The sequence below is a fragment of the Sinocyclocheilus rhinocerous genome, unplaced genomic scaffold (assembly GCF_001515625.1).
Source record: "Sinocyclocheilus rhinocerous isolate Xijiao unplaced genomic scaffold, SAMN03320098_v1.1 scaffold2369, whole genome shotgun sequence".
Taxonomy (NCBI): Eukaryota; Metazoa; Chordata; class Actinopteri; order Cypriniformes; family Cyprinidae; genus Sinocyclocheilus; species Sinocyclocheilus rhinocerous.
In genome coordinates, this window is record NW_015645530.1 from 2,305 (window position 1) to 20,428 (window position 18,124).

General features: G+C 36.5%; 1 protein-coding gene across 1 annotated transcript in view; it reads left to right on the top strand.

Moving 5' to 3' along the window:
- LOC107706079 (UDP-glucose:glycoprotein glucosyltransferase 1-like) overlaps nucleotides 1-18,124 on the top strand; it is a gene marked incomplete at its 5' end in the record, with an annotated part of 22,843 nt that overhangs the window by 2,098 nt on the left and 2,621 nt on the right. The window contains 18 exons of the mRNA XM_016509657.1: nucleotides 428-637; nucleotides 2,709-2,840; nucleotides 6,632-6,762; nucleotides 6,864-6,959; nucleotides 7,431-7,533; nucleotides 7,866-7,945; nucleotides 8,897-9,086; nucleotides 9,304-9,462; nucleotides 9,667-9,752; nucleotides 12,156-12,240; nucleotides 12,343-12,425; nucleotides 13,313-13,336; nucleotides 14,662-14,760; nucleotides 14,848-14,932; nucleotides 15,802-15,984; nucleotides 16,968-17,128; nucleotides 17,290-17,404; nucleotides 17,490-17,606. Coding sequence (XP_016365143.1) covers nucleotides 428-637; nucleotides 2,709-2,840; nucleotides 6,632-6,762; nucleotides 6,864-6,959; nucleotides 7,431-7,533; nucleotides 7,866-7,945; nucleotides 8,897-9,086; nucleotides 9,304-9,462; nucleotides 9,667-9,752; nucleotides 12,156-12,240; nucleotides 12,343-12,425; nucleotides 13,313-13,336; nucleotides 14,662-14,760; nucleotides 14,848-14,932; nucleotides 15,802-15,984; nucleotides 16,968-17,128; nucleotides 17,290-17,404; nucleotides 17,490-17,606 — 2,139 coding nt within the window. The remainder of the gene's footprint in view (nucleotides 1-427; nucleotides 638-2,708; nucleotides 2,841-6,631; nucleotides 6,763-6,863; nucleotides 6,960-7,430; nucleotides 7,534-7,865; nucleotides 7,946-8,896; nucleotides 9,087-9,303; nucleotides 9,463-9,666; nucleotides 9,753-12,155; nucleotides 12,241-12,342; nucleotides 12,426-13,312; nucleotides 13,337-14,661; nucleotides 14,761-14,847; nucleotides 14,933-15,801; nucleotides 15,985-16,967; nucleotides 17,129-17,289; nucleotides 17,405-17,489; nucleotides 17,607-18,124) is intronic.

Consider the following 18,124-nt stretch of genomic DNA (forward strand, 5'->3'; position numbering starts at 1 on the left):
AAGTGCAAATGACAAGTCTCGGTTAGCCTAACGCAGTACACGTAGCAAGGTGTGTGTATGTATGTATATACATATATATATATATACACGCACACAAAGTACAATGCAGAGTAATCCCCATTTTGAATGTTTTTTTTAAGTATACATTTTAAAAATCGCAATATTATTGTAAAAAAAAAACAGTTAGTGCCAGTTAGCTCCCAAATGATTCATTGAATCAAATCTGTTTTTTTTTTGTTTTTACATACAAGTGACTTTACTAATATCACAATTCTTCCTCCCAAAATCTCTATATGATGATCACTGTTTCATTTTGTTAAGTAAACTTACCCAAATGTTTTAAGACATTCATAATCACATAGTTTGTTACTGGTTTGCTTTGGTCTCCTTTTGGAGAGAGTCTCTAATCCACAGTGTTTGTTTGTAGAAATCCAGCAGCTCCAACTGTCGTGTCGGGGTGATCAATAACCCCAGTGGAAAGCCCACAGAGGACAACAGCGCTCTGTACCGAGCCGTCTGGGCTTCTCTCCTCACCCAAAGCAGCAAGAACATGCTCGACTTCACCCTAAAACTCCTCAAAGAAGAAAATGTGGAGCTCCTCAAACAAGGCACCAAGATTAAGCACTTACTTAAACAGGTCAGTGGAGTGTGAAATACTGTGTCTGGGTAATGTGGAATTACGTGTAGAGCATTTTGACTTGGATTTATCTTAACACACCTGTTCTTTTCTAGCCTGTCTGACTTTTTTTCTTTTTCCATTTTAATTTATGTCACTTGAGTTAAGTTGCTGGAAATGTGCCATTCTCCTGTCAGTCTGATTTGAAATACCAGAAAGTATATTACAGAAATACATAATTCCATGTTGGCTGTTTATGGCTGCAAGATTATTATAGAATTATATTGATGCAGATGAATGACCTCAAAAAAACAGATTTTGGAGAAAGAACATTTTATACAACTATAAAAAAAACAACTATTAGAGGTGCACCGATATTACATTTCTGGTCAATACGGAAAAGCCAATAAACATGGCTGATATTACAATTCTACATTGTTACAAGTACTACGAGTGAATTTAGACATCACAACCTTATAATGTACAGTATAAAAGATGGATATTAATTTTAAAAAGATTACATTTTACAGTGTTATCAAATTATTAGTGTTTTTAAAACGTAACTTTATCCATATGGACAATATGTGTGTGTGTGTGTGTGTGTGTGTGTGTGTGTGTGTATATACTGATAAAAGTAAATTTAATCTTAAATTTAATCTTAAATATTGTGCAGTAACCAATATAATACAGATATATGGTGCATCATTAGCTGTAATATAAATTGATATTTTACATAGTTTCAACACTTTTTAATTATGTTAAAATCATTGTAATGCACTGCCTTATATGATGTATTGCTTTCATTTAATGTGTTTTCTTAGTACGTTTAGTACGTAGTCCTCCCACTTGCAGTCTAGAAGGCTTGTGTCTTCCAAAGCACACAACAACTTTTATAGCTTTTATAGTTTATCACCATGAAATGACACAAGCAGGGCCTCTCTTCTTTTCCATGGTGTGCCTTCACCCCATCACCACATCCAATGAAAACCACTCAACCACATGTAATTTTCTCAGACTTGCACACAAACGACATTTCTGGGAATGGCTGCCCTGTATCTCCTACAACCGCAATTGGAATCTAGGGTCTTATTGACAGAGTATTGCAACTCTCAGAAAATCTGATTGGTCTGTAAGATACATGGAGAGCTTTCTTTTGGTTCTTTCTGTCCTCTTGTTATTTTGTTGTCCTGCTCCTTCTATTTATTTCCATCGTGACATATAAGATAAGAGAAAGTGTTCCATCCAACCCGGCATTCCTGAGTTTTATTAGTTGAAAATGGTTGGAGAGAGATTCTTGGTTCCCTGAGAGCTCGTGTCTGGGACCTGTAATTGCTCTATTATTGGATGGCAGGGAGAGGTGTTGTGCTGATATTAGCATTTCGTTCCTTTTCATAAGGGCCAAATGCTGGAATCACTAATAATCTGACTCTGCACAGCTCATACACCCGAGATTTGTAATTGGCACTGAAGCCATTTTTCATTACAAGTCTGATAAATGAAAATGTTTAATGATTGATTAGCGCTACACGGCCTCCAATGGCAACACATTTTTCATAGGTCTAGACAATTTAATATTCCTCTCAAAATACTCTAATGACTGCACTTGCACAAATGTGCCCCCTTTAGTTGTCAATAACTCACTGATTGACTATTTCCTCATTGCAGTGTAATCAAAAAACAAACTAATGAGCTGATCGATTTGTTCTTTCCACATTTTTACTACACTTAGCTCAACTCAGGGGACCCCAAACCAGGGGTCGCACAAGATTTCACTCCCTGTGCCTTCAGTGCAAAATTTATTCAGAAGAATTATTATTCTGAAAATAATTATTCTTTGTGTCAGTAAAGATTCAGTATGTATTATACATATATGTACTGAATAGTAGGTATATAGCTGTTTTCAACATTGGTAATAATAAGAAATGTTTCTTGAGCAACAAATCAGCATATATTACAATGATTTCTGGAAGATCATGTGATATCAAAGACTGGAGTATGCTAGTAGCTGCTGATTTTTTTCTTCCAAGTAGTAATTATTTATGTTGCCTTTTCCAGGTATTTAAGTGTTAAATATGTGTTTGGTCTCCTTTAGGGTATGGACCATGATGCCTTTGAGAAGAAGTTCAACACGATGGAGGTGGACTTCCTGCACAGCCAGCAGAAGTACTGTAAGGAAGTCCTGAAGCTGAAAGCCGGACAGAGAGCTGTAGTCAGCAACGGCAGGGTGAGATTCACAAACAACCCCTCCTCCTTTGGTCACCTAAAGAAAATTTCCATGGGAGTTATGAAATCATTTATAACCTAATGACCTATGGTACGGACCGCTGATCTGGATGATGAATAGTCTGAACTCTAAGGTCTCACCAGTTGGTCCCTCACATGGGACCGCTCATTTTGTTGACTCAGTATTAAGCAGTTTGCTTGGCCTGTCCTAACCTGTGAGGAGAGGAGGAGAGAGATGAAGCCTGGCGTTAATTCACCAGCGTCCACTCAGCATCCTCTGCTGCAGGGGTCGCAGGTCACATGGAACCGCAGAACTGTCATAACGCTGTGCTTTTTCAGCAGAGTCTTTGTTGACAGACAAGCACCAAATGGGCTGCAGCCTGAAACATCAGTGACATTCCATCATTCTCCAACACACCAAAGTGATCCCCAGAATTTTTCTTCATCCTAAAAAAAGCTATGGTTTCATAATTTCCGCTATTTTCTTTGGGTTTATTAGATAGTTCATATAAAACAGGGCTAAAATATATATTTAAGTATTTTTTATAACATTTTTAAGTATATTTATATAACATTTAATATTTTATGTGTGTTTATTTATTTTATTTATTTATTAATTAAATTTAATCTTAAATTTAATCTTAAATATTGTGCAGTAACCAATATAATACAGATATATGGTGCATCATTAGCTGTAATATAAATTGATATTTTACATAGTTTCAACACTTTTTAATTATGTTAAAATCATTGTAATGCACTGCCTTATATGATGTATTGCTTTCATTTAATGTGTTTTCTTAGTACGTAGTAGCTTTTGTCCTCCCACTTGCAGTCTAGAAGGCTTGTGTCTTCCAAAGCACACAACAACTTTTATAGTTTCCTCCTGTCATCACCATGAAATGACACAAGCAGGGCCTCTCTTCTTTTCCATGGTGTGCCTTCACCCCATCACCACATCCAATGAAAACCACTCAACCACATGTAATTTTCTCAGACTTGCACACAAACGACATTTCTGGGAATGGCTGCCCTGTATCTCCTACAACCGCAATTGGAATCTAGGGTCTTATTGACAGAGTATTGCAACTCTCAGAAAATCTGATTGGTCTGTAAGATACATGGAGAGCTTTCTTTTGGTTCTTTCTGTCCTCTTGTTATTTTGTTGTCCTGCTCCTTCTATTTATTTCCATCGTGACATATAAGATAAGAGAAAGTGTTCCATCCAACCCGCATTCCTGAGTTTTATTAGTTGAAAATGGTTGGAGAGAGATTCTTGGTTCCCTGAGAGCTCGTGTCTGGGACCTGTAATTGCTCTATTATTGGATGGCAGGGAGAGGTGTTGTGCTGATATTAGCATTTCGTTCCTTTTCATAAGGGCCAAATGCTGGAATCACTAATAATCTGACTCTGCACAGCTCATACACCCGAGATTTGTTATTGGCACTGAAGCCATTTTTCATTACAAGTCTGATAAATGAAAATGTTTAATGATTGATTAGCGCTACACGGCCTCCAATGGCAACACATTTTTCATAGGTCTAGACAATTTAATATTCCTCTCAAAATACTCTAATGACTGCACTTGCACAAATGTGCCCCCTTTAGTTGTCAATAACTCACTGATTGACTATTTCCTCATTGCAGTGTAATCAAAAAACAAACTAATGAGCTGATCGATTTGTTCTTTCCACATTTTTACTACACTTAGCTCAACTCAGGGGACCCCAAACCAGGGGTCGCACAAGATTTCACTCCCTGTGCCTTCAGTGCAAAATTTATTCAGAAGAATTATTATTCTGAAAATAATTATTCTTTGTGTCAGTAAAGATTCAGTATGTATTATACATATATGTACTGAATAGTAGGTATATAGCTGTTTTCAACATTGGTAATAATAAGAAATGTTTCTTGAGCAACAAATCAGCATATATTACAATGATTTCTGGAAGATCATGTGATATCAAAGACTGGAGTATGCTAGTAGCTGCTGATTTTTTTCTTCCAAGTAGTAATTATTTATGTTGCCTTTTCCAGGTATTTAAGTGTTAAATATGTGTTTGGTCTCCTTTAGGGTATGGACCATGATGCCTTTGAGAAGAAGTTCAACACGATGGAGGTGGACTTCCTGCACAGCCATCAGAAGTACTGTAAGGAAGTCCTGAAGCTGAAAGCCGGACAGAGAGCTGTAGTCAGCAACGGCAGGGTGAGATTCACAAACAACCCCTCCTCCTTTGGTCACCTAAAGAAAATTTCCATGGGAGTTATGAAATCATTTATAACCTAATGACCTATGGTACGGACCGCTGATCTGGATGATGAATAGTCTGAACTCTAAGGTCTCACCAGTTGGTCCCTCACATGGGACCGCTCATTTTGTTGACTCAGTATTAAGCAGTTTGCTTGGCCTGTCCTAACCTGTGAGGAGAGGAGGAGAGAGATGAAGCCTGGCGTTAATTCACCAGCGTCCACTCAGCATCCTCTGCTGCAGGGGTCGCAGGTCACATGGAACCGCAGAACTGTCATAACGCTGTGCTTTTTCAGCAGAGTCTTTGTTGACAGACAAGCACCAAATGGGCTGCAGCCTGAAACATCAGTGACATTCCATCATTCTCCAACACACCAAAGTGATCCCCAGAATTTTTCTTCATCCTAAAAAAAGCTATGGTTTCATAATTTCCGCTATTTTCTTTGGGTTTATTAGATAGTTCATATAAAACAGGGCTAAAATATATATTTAAGTATTTTTTATAACATTTTTAAGTATATTTATATAACATTTAATATTTTATGTGTGTTTATTTATTTTATTTATTTATTAATAAATATTGAAATATGAGCAAAATAATAGACATGTTTAATACAGGCACAATGATTTTGTAACTGATATAAAAATTTATATTAAATTTTTTTTTTTAGTAAATATTAAAATATGGGCAAAATAATAGACATTTCTAATACAGGCACAATGATTTTGTAACTGATATAAAAATTTGCACTTATATATAAAAATGTACACTTGTATATATATATATATATATATATATATTTATATATGTGTATATGTAGTATGTGTGTGTGTGTATATGTGTTTTTGTAGTAATATATTATTTTAGATAACTGTATATAATAAATATTAAAATATGGGCTAAATAATATACATTTCTAATACAGGCACAATGGTTTTGTAATGATATTTATTATATACAGTTATTTAAAATTATATATTACTACAAAAACATTAGATTTATATATATATATATATATATATATATACACTCACTTTTGAGGCATGTGAGGTATTTGTCATTCATTTCTTTTAGCTGCAGTCTAATTGGCTCTAAACCATTAAAGGGTTTTGCTCTGCAGATGACATGGTTCACTAGCCAAATGTAAACGAAAAGATGCTAAACAAAATTAGCAAGAAATTAAAAGCTGGTTAACTTTCATATTCTGTGTTAAAAAACTCGAGAGTACATTCAGGGTGAAAAAAAAAGCATGTTGATATTAAAAGCCAGAGCGACAGTCTGGCGGTTGGCCTTGCTTTGATTAGCATTAAAAATGTTCTGCTATGGACATGCATATAAATGACTGTCTCTCTTATTTGGATATGGGTGGTTTTGAAGTGTTCTGGGTATAGAAGTTTGAGCCGCTGTACAATGGTAAGCAGTAAGCACACATGCTCTGACACTTTAGACCCGTGGTGCTGATTGTAGATGCAGACTGAAATTCCGCCTGTGACTTCCACCGAACGTCACTTCTGACTAACAATGAGTTTAATGTCTTCACTAGGTCCTGAGCCTACTGGATGAGGAAGAAGAGTTCAGTGTGGAAGATTTCCATCTGCTAGAGAAGATCACACTTCACACTTCAGCAGAAAAAATTAAATCTAAGATCAAGCAGATGAACTTGAATGCCCAAAAGTATGCTGTGTTTTTGCTTGTCACCCCAAGCCAATATAACTGTAGATGTAATATTATTTGTTTGAGAGAGGCAAACTGAAACCTGTTATTGCTCTTCACAGGGCCAGTGATCTAATCATGAAAGTAGACGCTCTCCTCACTGCATCACCTAAAGGAGAGGCCAGGAAAGACGTCAAATTTCTGAAGGACAAACACAGGTGCAGTACTAAGACTGTCCGTATTTTAAAAAGAAAATAAATACTTTCACCCCAATGCATTTCACCAGACTCTTTTGCCGCTTTTGTGACTGCAGACCATAGAAAATAACATGGTTGCATAAGTGTCTCAGTGATGATGTCTGCTTTGTAAATGTATCCTTTGAGTCAGTTCTTTTCAATTAATCACTCTTATCGGTTCATAAATGGGTCTGAAACTAAATCACAAATTGGTCAGACAACTCACTCAATGAAAGTGTGAGTCAGCTGCATATTCAAACATAAACCCCTTCCACCCAACTGGGTTTCCATGGCTATGATCAGCTCCTCTTATTATTTATGCATATTCACAGCTAATTGTGACACTGAAGTAGTCCATTTGCATTATCAGTATGTTAAAAGCCTCTACTTCCGTTTTTCTCATTAACACAACACTACCAATGAATCAAGCTGACCAGATGTATCTTTTAACAGCGTTCTTCAGCTGGCACAGCGGGAAGATGAGGTGTTCTATGATGTGGTTGCCATCGTGGATCCTCTCACCAGAGTTGCACAGAAGTTGGCTCCTTTATTAGTTGTACGTACAACTTTGGTCACGTCTAAGTGTGTATTGTTCCTCAGGCCTTGTTTGTGCTGTGATTCAGCTGAGAGACAATGATCTTTGTCATTGCAGAGGCTTCCAAAATCATTCTTAATGTCCAACCTCCTATTCGTTTCATTGTTTTTTTATGGTCTGTGGATCCTTAAAGAACTTTTTTTATATAGATGTAGCACGTGAAATGAGAGCGGTTGGCTCATCTGTATGCGGTCCTGTGGAGCGTGACCTGGAGCCTTCCCTCCTGAACCCTGTTGTTTGTGAGTGTGTGAGTGGTTAATAACCAGGCCTTCTCCTCTGTGTGTGTGCTGCAGGTGCTTGGTCAAGTGGTCAATATGAAAGTGCAGGTGTTCATGAACTGTCGAGCCAAGCTGTCTGAGATGCCCCTGAAGAGGTGAGAGCAAAAGTTTAATTAAACTTCAGCTCCAGAGTTCAGTGGTTAAAATGGTTAATGTGAAGTCCGAATGCATAATCTTGGGGGGGGGTCATGTTTTCAATACAAAGCACATTTTTTTTAAATAATCTGCAGATTACCTGTAAGGACTAATGCAACAGTTTAGAAGCTCTTTTTGGAGTTTGATAGACCCTGATCTGTGAGTTTTATATTTTCTGTGGACCGACTACCCCTTAGCTGATGTATAAAAAAGATGTGGTGAAACATCTTAGCGCAGCTGCACTGATATAAGACACCTGCATTTCATAGAAATTGATATGAAACTTAGAGAAATTGTGATCTTATGCTGCGGGAAAGACAACTTTTTTTTTTTGTTAATATTGGAAGAAATGGGTGGAGTATTGTAATGTAAACCATAATCTGAATTTGTTAAACTAGTTACCTCAAAATCAGAATGTATATCCCTTGTCCTGTTATTTTAGTTATTTTATTATTTTATGTTTTTTCCCTCTCTTTCTTAGAGAAATTGTGATCTCATGCTGCGGGAAAGACAACTTTTTTTTTTTGTTAATATTGGAAGAAATGGGTGGAGTATTGTAATGTAAACCATAATCTGAATTTGTTAAACTAGTTACCCCAAAATCAGAATGTATATCCCTTGTCCTGTTATTTTAGTTATTTTATTATTTTATGTTTTTTCCCTCTCTTTCTTTAATATTATGCAAATAATATTCCTGAAAATCAGTAATAAAAATAAAGGTAAAAAATTTGTTAATAACTAATCATACTTGGTTTATTCCCAAAAAAAGTTGAAGTCAGATTTAGAAGTATAGATTAGAAGTATACTGAAAATATTTTGTCATGAATTCCTAGCTATTCCCAAATAACAACATACCACCAGTTTAGTTTATAAGATTGATGTTTTATACATTTCCATTGTCTTTCTGGCAGCTTTTATCGCTATGTTTTAGAACTGGATGTTTCATTCTTTGGCAACAACTCCCTTTCCCCTGGCCCTGTGGCCCGCTTTACTGAAATCCCAGAATCCCCTCTGCTCACTCTTAATATGATCACCCCAGAGAGCTGGATGGTAGAGGCGGTCAGGAGCCCATATGATCTAGATAACATCCACCTACAGGAGGTATGAATTCTAACTCTAAATGCAGTATTTATACATTTACCAATGCTGAGTAGTGCACGTGATTATTTTTTTGTAGTTCAGACTGCACAGTTGCTGCAATAGTGCTATGAAATGTTCACATGTGTCCTGATCAGCCAGAATCTCCAAGAAAAAGATGTTTAGTGTCAGTATGATGGATTTGGATGGATAAATGAGTCTTCTTCTACTGTTTTGTCAGGTCAGTGGTGTAGTCAATGCAGAGTATGAGCTTGAGTATCTGCTGTTGGAGGGCCACTGTTTTGACCTGTCCACAGGTCAGCCTCCCAGAGGACTTCAGTTTACACTGGGCATGAGACAGGAACCTCTCATGCATGACACCATTGTCATGGCCAACCTGGTGAGTTTATTCTATCTTCTTTGCTTTTTCCTCAATATATGTTGTATTTATTGTACTAGGAATCTTCCTAGTTTGGTAAGAGTTACATGGACCCAAAATTTGATTTCTCGCATCATTAACCCACCGTTATGTCGTTCCAAACTTGTATGACTGATGTTCTTCTGTGGAACACAAAAGCAAAAGCTAACCCACTGCATTTCACAGGGCTATTTCCAGTTGAAGGCCAACCCCGGTGCCTGGATCTTGAGGTTGCGTGAGGGCCGCTCAGAGGACATCTATCAGATACAAGCGTGAGATTTTTTTTCTGTTCACAGATTTACTTTTACTTACTAATGTTCAGAAGTTTAGTGGTCAGTAAGATTTTTCAGTTGTTGTTTTTTTTAATCTCATGTTTACCAAGGCTGCATTTATTTGAACAAAAATACAGTTCTGTCATGACAACTCTCGGAGGGATTGGCGTGGTAATGTACATAACAATGTTAATGTATTTGGTCTTGGCGGAATAGATCTGCTATGCTGCTGGTGGTGCAGCAGAGCAAGTACCGAGACTTGCTACTGCCAATACATCCACAACATGCTGCTGTGAGCATGTAAGAAATACAGTTGCTCCACATGTAACTTATATGAATAACCCTCATAGCATACATGATCACCCCGAAGCAGATCTATACAGGTGGAGCTGGGGAAGGTGGAGGGTTTCTGAAGTGCGCTGCAGCTGCTACCACAAGCATTGGCCAAGTTTTTGAATGTTGAGCAGCGAGCTCATTGGCTACCAATACAAGAGAGAACCAATCAGATGTGACGTGATAATGATGTCATTGTCATATTGAGTTAGATCTATCGGACTGCGCCATCTAGAGTTTCATGCCAGAACTTTGTATTTAAAAGAGCTATTTTAAATTGTAATATGTAATAATATATTCCTGTTGTGGTAAAGGTAAGTTTTCAGTTTTCAGTGTCACAATCTTTCAGAAATCATTCTAAAAGCTGGAATTAATTTACTTTTGCCCCGTTTTTTGCCTCGATTTTCAGTCTGGGCAATAATTTTTTGATGAATATAAAGTTCAGAAGAACAGCATTTATATGAAATAGAAATCTTTGTTACTTTATAAATGTCTTTTACTGTCACTTTTTATCAAGTTAATGCATCCTTTCTGGATATATTAAATTCTTTAAAAAAATAAAATAAAATCTTACTGACCCCAAACGTTTGAAAGTTAGGTTACATTTGGCATATCTTGTTTCCACATTGATTTAAAATTCTTTAAAGTTACGGATTTTTATCAGCGCATGCATTCTCTGGGAGTCAAACCTGTCATCTTGGGTCTGCTAGCGAGGCTGTACGAGGAATACCGATGCCATCCAAAATAAAGGACAAAAAGAAACGGCCACACTCAAACTAATAGTCCACATCAAAACTCTCTAAAATGCTTGTCATCAATTTTCATTCCTCCTTCTGATTGTGCACATTTTAGCAGTTCTTTAAGGAAACATGGTTGTTTTTTTCTTTGAGAATTAATGAAGACAGTAAAATTTATACCCCATTCATTCCGGTTAAAGTTAGAGCGCAGTGTCATTTTTCACACTGCTAGTGTGATTATTCATACAGTCTGAGGTCTGGCACAAAACAAAACCAACTGTGAGAGAGAAAAAGAAAGTATCTCTCAGACACACACTGCTGACTGCTAAATGAATGGAAAGGCAGTGTTTTGTCAACGTGCAATTCACTGATATCCTGTTCTGAGGAAGTGCAGCCTAATGGATCCAGGGTTTCATTTATGATGCCAGAACTAATGGCACTCTGTGTCCTGAATCACTGGACATTTATTATGCTTTCATGTCATCACAACTTTTTTTCTGAGACATGAACAACTTGACAAAAGGAACGCTCAAAATAAATCCAGTATTGAATTGTGAGTCATTGGTGAGGAATCAGAGTAATTACAGTGATTGCAAGGCAGAACTATTGATATTCCTCAAATTATTTACTAGCTGTTCTTCATCTTCTTCATTGTTTTTCATCCTTGTTGTTCTTATCGTACTTCTTCATGTCCCTCTTCTTCTTGTTCTTGCCCTTTTTTTGTTGTTTTTCTTCATCATATTCATTCTTTTGTCCTTGTTCTTTGTTGTCATTTTTGTTTTGTTCATTGTTTTCTTTTCCTCTGTGTTGTTCTTCTGTATGTCTTGTAATAGTCATTGTTCTATATTCTCCTGGCTGATGTTATTGTTTTTCTGTTAATCTTTTTCTTGTTGTTCTTCTGTTTATTTTGTCCTTATTGTTCTTTGTCTGTTTATTTTATCCTTGTTATTGTTCGTTTTCTTGTTCTTCTGTTTATATTGTTCTTGTAGTTATTCTGTTTATTTTTTGTCTTTGTTGTTGTTTTTCTGTTTGTCTTGTACTTGTTCTAGTTTTTTTTATTTTGTTGTTTTTCTATTGTTGTTGTTCTTCCCCTTCTTCTTCTTCTGCATTGTTTTTGTTAATCTTCTTAAGTTTAATGAATCTGTAATTCAACTGCAAAACCTATAGACACCATTCAAACTTTAGTAGATAAAGTAAGCCTTGTGTATTTAGAGTTACAGGTCTGTAACTTTTAACATGCTTCATTTGCTGAATTGTAAGCACTGATATTTCCTTCAGGAAGTGCACATAAAGTATATTTGTGATCATATAGTGTTGTGTATGTATGTTTTAGACATGATGGCACGGACTCTCCTGTTGATGCTGGTGATGTCATTGTGGTACTTAACAGCTTCCACAGCAAGATCATCAAAGTTAGAGTAAGTTTGTAATGTTATTATAGTATTCACAATCTATTATGCCTCCATATAAAACACCAGCTGATGGGACCAATGAAAAAGTAACATCTATTCAAATATTAGGTCCAGAAAAAGCCTGACAAACTCAATGAGGATCTTCTAAGTGAAGGAACAGAATCCAAAGGCTTGTGGGATTCCATAACCAGGTGAGTCTGATTTTTGAAGCACTAATCACATCTTAGATCACTTCTTAAAAAGCTAGAGGGGAACAACACTTTAAATTTCTAAATAATCACAAAAAATATCACAGAAAAACAGACTGCAAGATCTTTGCTATGGCTGGGTCTGCATAGAATCTACAGAATGTGAAAGTCCAAAGTTCTTACCTTTTTTTTTTTTATAATTTTTTGGATAGTTTGATAACAGACTCATTCATCAAGTTCTGCAAAAATCTCTATAGCCAGTGTGAAAAAGGATCTGCAGATCCTGGGTAGGCCTGTCTATGACTGTTTGTGTCTATGTAAATACACACACTACCATTCAAAAGTTTGGGGGTTGTAAAATTGTTACATGTTTTTGAAAGAAACCTCTTATGTTCATCTAAGCTGCATTTATTTGATCAAAATGCATTAAAAACTGTACTGTTGTGAAATATTATTCCTGTGTAAAATAAGTAAAATGTGTTTTCTGTTTTAATACATATGTAAAATTCATGTAATTTATCATAGCAAAGCTCAGTTTCATAGCAAAAGCTCAAATTTTAACAGCCGTTACTCCAGGCTTCAATGTCACATGATGCTTGTGAAAACTGTGATACATTTTCAGGATTCTTTGACAAATAGAAAGTTCAAAAGAACAGCATTTATTTGAAATAAATATCATTTCTAACAGTATAAATGTCACTTTTGATCAATTTAATGCATCCTTTCTGTATATAAGTATTCATTTCTTTGTATAAATTTGCTGACCCCAGACTTTTGAACAGTAGTGTATATTTTGCATATTAAAATGCAGAGGGTGTGCACTTTAATTAACAGCTCTGTTTATTACGTTTTGTGATCTGTCTCCTTTGTTCATTGCTGTCTTTGAGAAGTGTGTGGAGTTCTTTGGAGAAAAGGTAGGGAACTTGATCTCTATATTTTTCACTTTTTTTCTCTTACTCACTTTTTCTTGCGTCAGTAAGTGACACAGCAGAATTTCAGTTAGTTATCTGTGATCCATCTTTTTCACTGAGTTTCCCCTCAGCTTGATTTTTACACATCATTCTCCACATTTAGAAATAGTTTGCCAGGTTGTTTCAAAATTCCACCTTGTCTCAGCAGGGTTACATCACCTCCATTCCACATTATTAAACAAACCTCATCTCACCTTTTTTCTTGGGAAGTATGTAGCTTGGAAACAGGAGACCGAAATGTTCCAAAGGTGTGATGCTTGCTATTAAAAAAGTGGTCTAATGTGAATATCTGTGTAGAGGCAGCAGTAGGTGAGATCTTGGCTAGGGTGGTTGTGGAAAGCTACAGATGGCACTTGGTTTTGTTTTGTGGTAATGATAGAGGTTGAGATCTTCAGAAATCTCTGAACCACCTCAGAACATACATACAGAATTCTTTGTCGACATGAAATAAAATAAAATCACTTGTGCTGTCTCAAAACCTATTAGGCTGAACCAACAACTTGGCAAGTTATTGCCAAGAAAGCATCATTTACTTGAAGATTCCATTTAGTTTCATATTTTGATACCTAATTTAATTTAAAAAATCTATTTTTTTTTAAAAATGCTGTTCTTTTGAACTATTTAAAAGAATCCTGAAAAAAGTTTATCACAGTTACTACAAAAATATTAAGCAGCACAACTGTTTTCAGCTTTGCTAATAAAAAAAAAGTTTCTTGAGCAGCAAATCTGGGGAAGTCGTGGACTAATGGTTAGAGAGTCGGACTCGTAACCCAAAAAGGTTGCGGGTTCGGGTCTCATACCGTCAGGGATTGTAGGTGGGGGGAGTGAATGTCCAGCGCTCTCTCCCACCTTCAATACCACGACTGAGGTGCCCTTGAGCAAGGCACCGAACCCCCAACTGCTCCCCGGGCGCCGCAGCAAAAAATGGCTGCCCACTGCTCCGGGTGTGTGTTCACGGTGTGTGTGTGTTCACTGCTGTGTGTGTGCACTTTGGATGGGATAAATGCAGAGCACTAATTCCGAGTATGGGTCATCATACTTGGCCACATGTCACGTCACTTTCATGTCACTTTCAAATCAGCATATTAGAATGATTTTGAAAGGATCATGTGACACTGAAGCCTGGAGTAATGGCTGCTGAAAATGCATCTTTTGTAATCGACAAATAGTCCACATAATCCTGTTATGACAGATTATTAGCAGAGCTATATCCTTGTTGCTGTGCCGAGTTTTTTGAGATAAGTGTGTGTTTTTTGGGTGTCTTGCAGCTTTGCCGGTGGCCCGAGCGTGGACGAGAATGACAAGAAGAAAGACGTTCTCAACATTTTCTCAGTGGCCTCTGGACATTTATATGAGCGCTTCCTGAGGTAGGACCACCACTTGTATGAATGCGCCCATGTCAGTGTCATCTTCAACTCTTCACGTATTTCTACTTCCCGTTTTTCCCCTTATAGAATAATGATGCTCTCTGTCCTTCAACACACCAAAACCCCGGTCAAGTTCTGGTTCCTCAAAAACTACCTCTCCCCCTCATTTAAGGTAAGATTGCTATCATTCCCAGCATGCTTTAGGCGCTCACCTGGCCATTCTCTGACTGACTGGTGCATTTTGTACACAAACATAGCAAGAGCTGGCTGAAATGACTTATTTCCAATTTGCCTGGCTGAGGTTATTTTTGAGAGTCAGGGTGCACAGGTTTTTTTTGTTTATTTTTAATGTTGGTTTTGACTGACTTTACAAAGTTTATGGCATGAGATTTTTTTTAGTTAACTTTTTTTATGAGATATGTAAGTTTTGTTTTGTGATGCTTTGCTCTCAGTGTGATATCCAATTTCAGTTTTAATTATAACTAACCCTTTTAATATAGGGGCTGCACAATTTGGGTAAAAAATCTAATTGCTATTTTCTGATCAAAATTACAATTGTGAATAAAAAATTTGTTTTGTTTTGTTTATGCTTATTTGTAAGGCTACACAATTTGCCCTAACATTTTGTGATTATAAAATAATAGTAATAATATTACAAAAATAAACAAAATAAGAAATATTACTACTGCAATATTTCACTGTAGAATTTAAAAATCAAATATTTAAGAAAAATAATCCAATAATAAAACTGTAATCTTGCAATACTAATACATTTATTGCCTGCCTTAAATTAGTTTTCAAACATTAAACCATGAGCAGAACAGAAGTCATGCTACGCAGTGGATGCTCCAACATTAAAGATTAAATTAATGCTTTTTCATAATCTTAGCAATGAAAATGAGGGGAGAATGATCCATGAATGTGTTAAAGGGGTCATATGATGTTGCTAAAAAGAACATTATTTGGTGTATTGATATATTGTGCTGGATATAGCGTGTGTTGTCCTCTGTAGTTTATCCCTTTCTGCTTGTGTGTGTACAGGACACCATCTCTCACATGGCGAAGGCTTATGGTTTCCAGTATGAGCTGGTCCAGTATAAGTGGCCCCGCTGGCTTCACCAGCAGACAGAAAAGCAACGTATCATCTGGGGTTATAAGATCCTTTTCCTGGATGTGCTTTTCCCCCTGGCTGTGGACAAGATCATCTTTGTAGACGCTGATCAGGTGACCTTACGCATGAAAAAAACAGTGGTTCTGAATGAAAAACCAGCATATTTGTACATTTAGCAACAAACATGATCTCAATACAGGTTAAATTCAGCGAGTGGCATCTCAGAAGTAATTACAGCTTTTTTGCATTTTTTTTTTATCCTATTTCATGGATGAAAATTCAAATGAAAATTCTGTAATTATTTACTCATCCTCATGTTGTTCCAAACGCATAAGAATTAGATTCCTCTTCATTACAGTGAGGTTTGGTTTTGCATGTCAAGCCATTACATTTGAGCTTCTTTTTACCATATGTGATGTGTGTTGATGTTGATCCATGTTTATATGTGAATGAAAACCTAAATTGAATTTGTTCATATGCAAGACATGATTGTGTCCCTTTCGGAACCATTCACAAATGGATTGCTTTTCCAGTGTATTTAGGAACTTTCTGAAGCGTCAAAGTTTTGGGGAAATGGACTTTCAGTTTCATTAAAAACAGCTTCAATTGTGTTTTTAAGATGAACGGAGGTCTGAAGGGTTTCACGCAGCATGAGGGAGAGTAAATTACACAAGTTTCATTTTTGGGTGAATCTCAATTCTTGGCGGTCTGAACACAAAATGAGTCAAGAAAAAGATAATAAAAATCATGGCTGATGTTACTTCCAGTTTATCCATACTACATGAAGGGCATGCAGAGCTTGTTGCATTGTGGGAAACAGTACTCTGTACAGTGTTCTCTGTTGTATGCTGCACATTTGAGCAGATTTAGTTGTAGATATAAAAAATAGTGTGTTTATGTTTTTGCATGTTGATATGCATCCATTTCCAACCTGTGAATCTGATTTAACAATACATGTCTTACAGTTTGCCATTTTTTTATTAATAGCAGCCAAGAGAATTCACAGGCACTTCTCCAGCAATTCTTCCTGTTAGCACATTAGCAAATAGTGATACCTTCTAGTTGCAAAACATAACCCAGCACACTTTATATTTAGATTGTCAGGGCAGATTTGAAGGAGCTGAGAGATCTGGCTCTAGAGGGCGCCCCCTATGGGTACACACCATTCTGCGACAGCCGAAAAGAGATGGAAGGCTACCGTTTTTGGAAGACTGGCTACTGGGCTTCTCATCTTGGACACAGGAAATACCACATAAGGTTAGACCACAACAAATCACAATAACATATGTTTAAGACACAGAATGTGAATTTTGTCTTGATAGATTATAGATTTGCTGTAACATTTTAACATTTTTTGAGAGGATTCTGTTGTTATATGATATGTGTAATGTTTAATAAATGTTGCCCTTTTTTTCCAGTGCATTATATGTGGTGGACTTAAAAAAATTCCGGAAGATCGCAGCTGGAGACCGCCTCAGAGGGCAGTACCAAGCCTTAAGCCAAGATCCCAACAGTCTGTCTAACCTGGACCAGGTATGTGCTTGACATCACACATGTTAACCATTAGAGAAGACTTTAATGTAATTTGAATGTTCTCTGTGGGGTTTGATGCTAACAGGACCTTCCCAACAACATGATCCATCAAGTAGCCATCAAGTCCTTACCTCAGGAGTGGCTGTGGTGTGAGACCTGGTGTGATGACAATTCCAAAACTACAGCCAAGACCATAGATCTGGTTAGTATGCATTCACACCACACTATCTTTCAACTACCAAAACACTACAGCTTAGCAGGAATGGGAGACCCATTGGGAAGATGCCAGTAAATGGCATTAGCAAACCTGAACTATTATATATATATATATATATATATATTAGGGCTGCACGATTATGACAAAAATCGTAATTGTCAATTATTCCCTTGAAATTGTAATTGCGGTTATTAATTACGATTATCACAATTTACATTGAATTATGTTTATACCATTGTTTTATGCAACTGCATGCTGTATTTTTGTATGAAAATAAACAAGCTGAAAACACTCTAACTGAAAAACTTTTAGTGCTTTTCTATAGAATTAAGCCTCAAATGTCAAATATACATTAGATTGGTTTCTTCTTGAAATTATAAAAAAGTAAAAATATGAATGGTATTATAATGTTATTCTAAAACTAAAATTAAAATAATGGGAAAAACCCTTAAGATAACAGGTAGAAAGTAAAAAAACGCATATTACGCACGCAGAATAACATA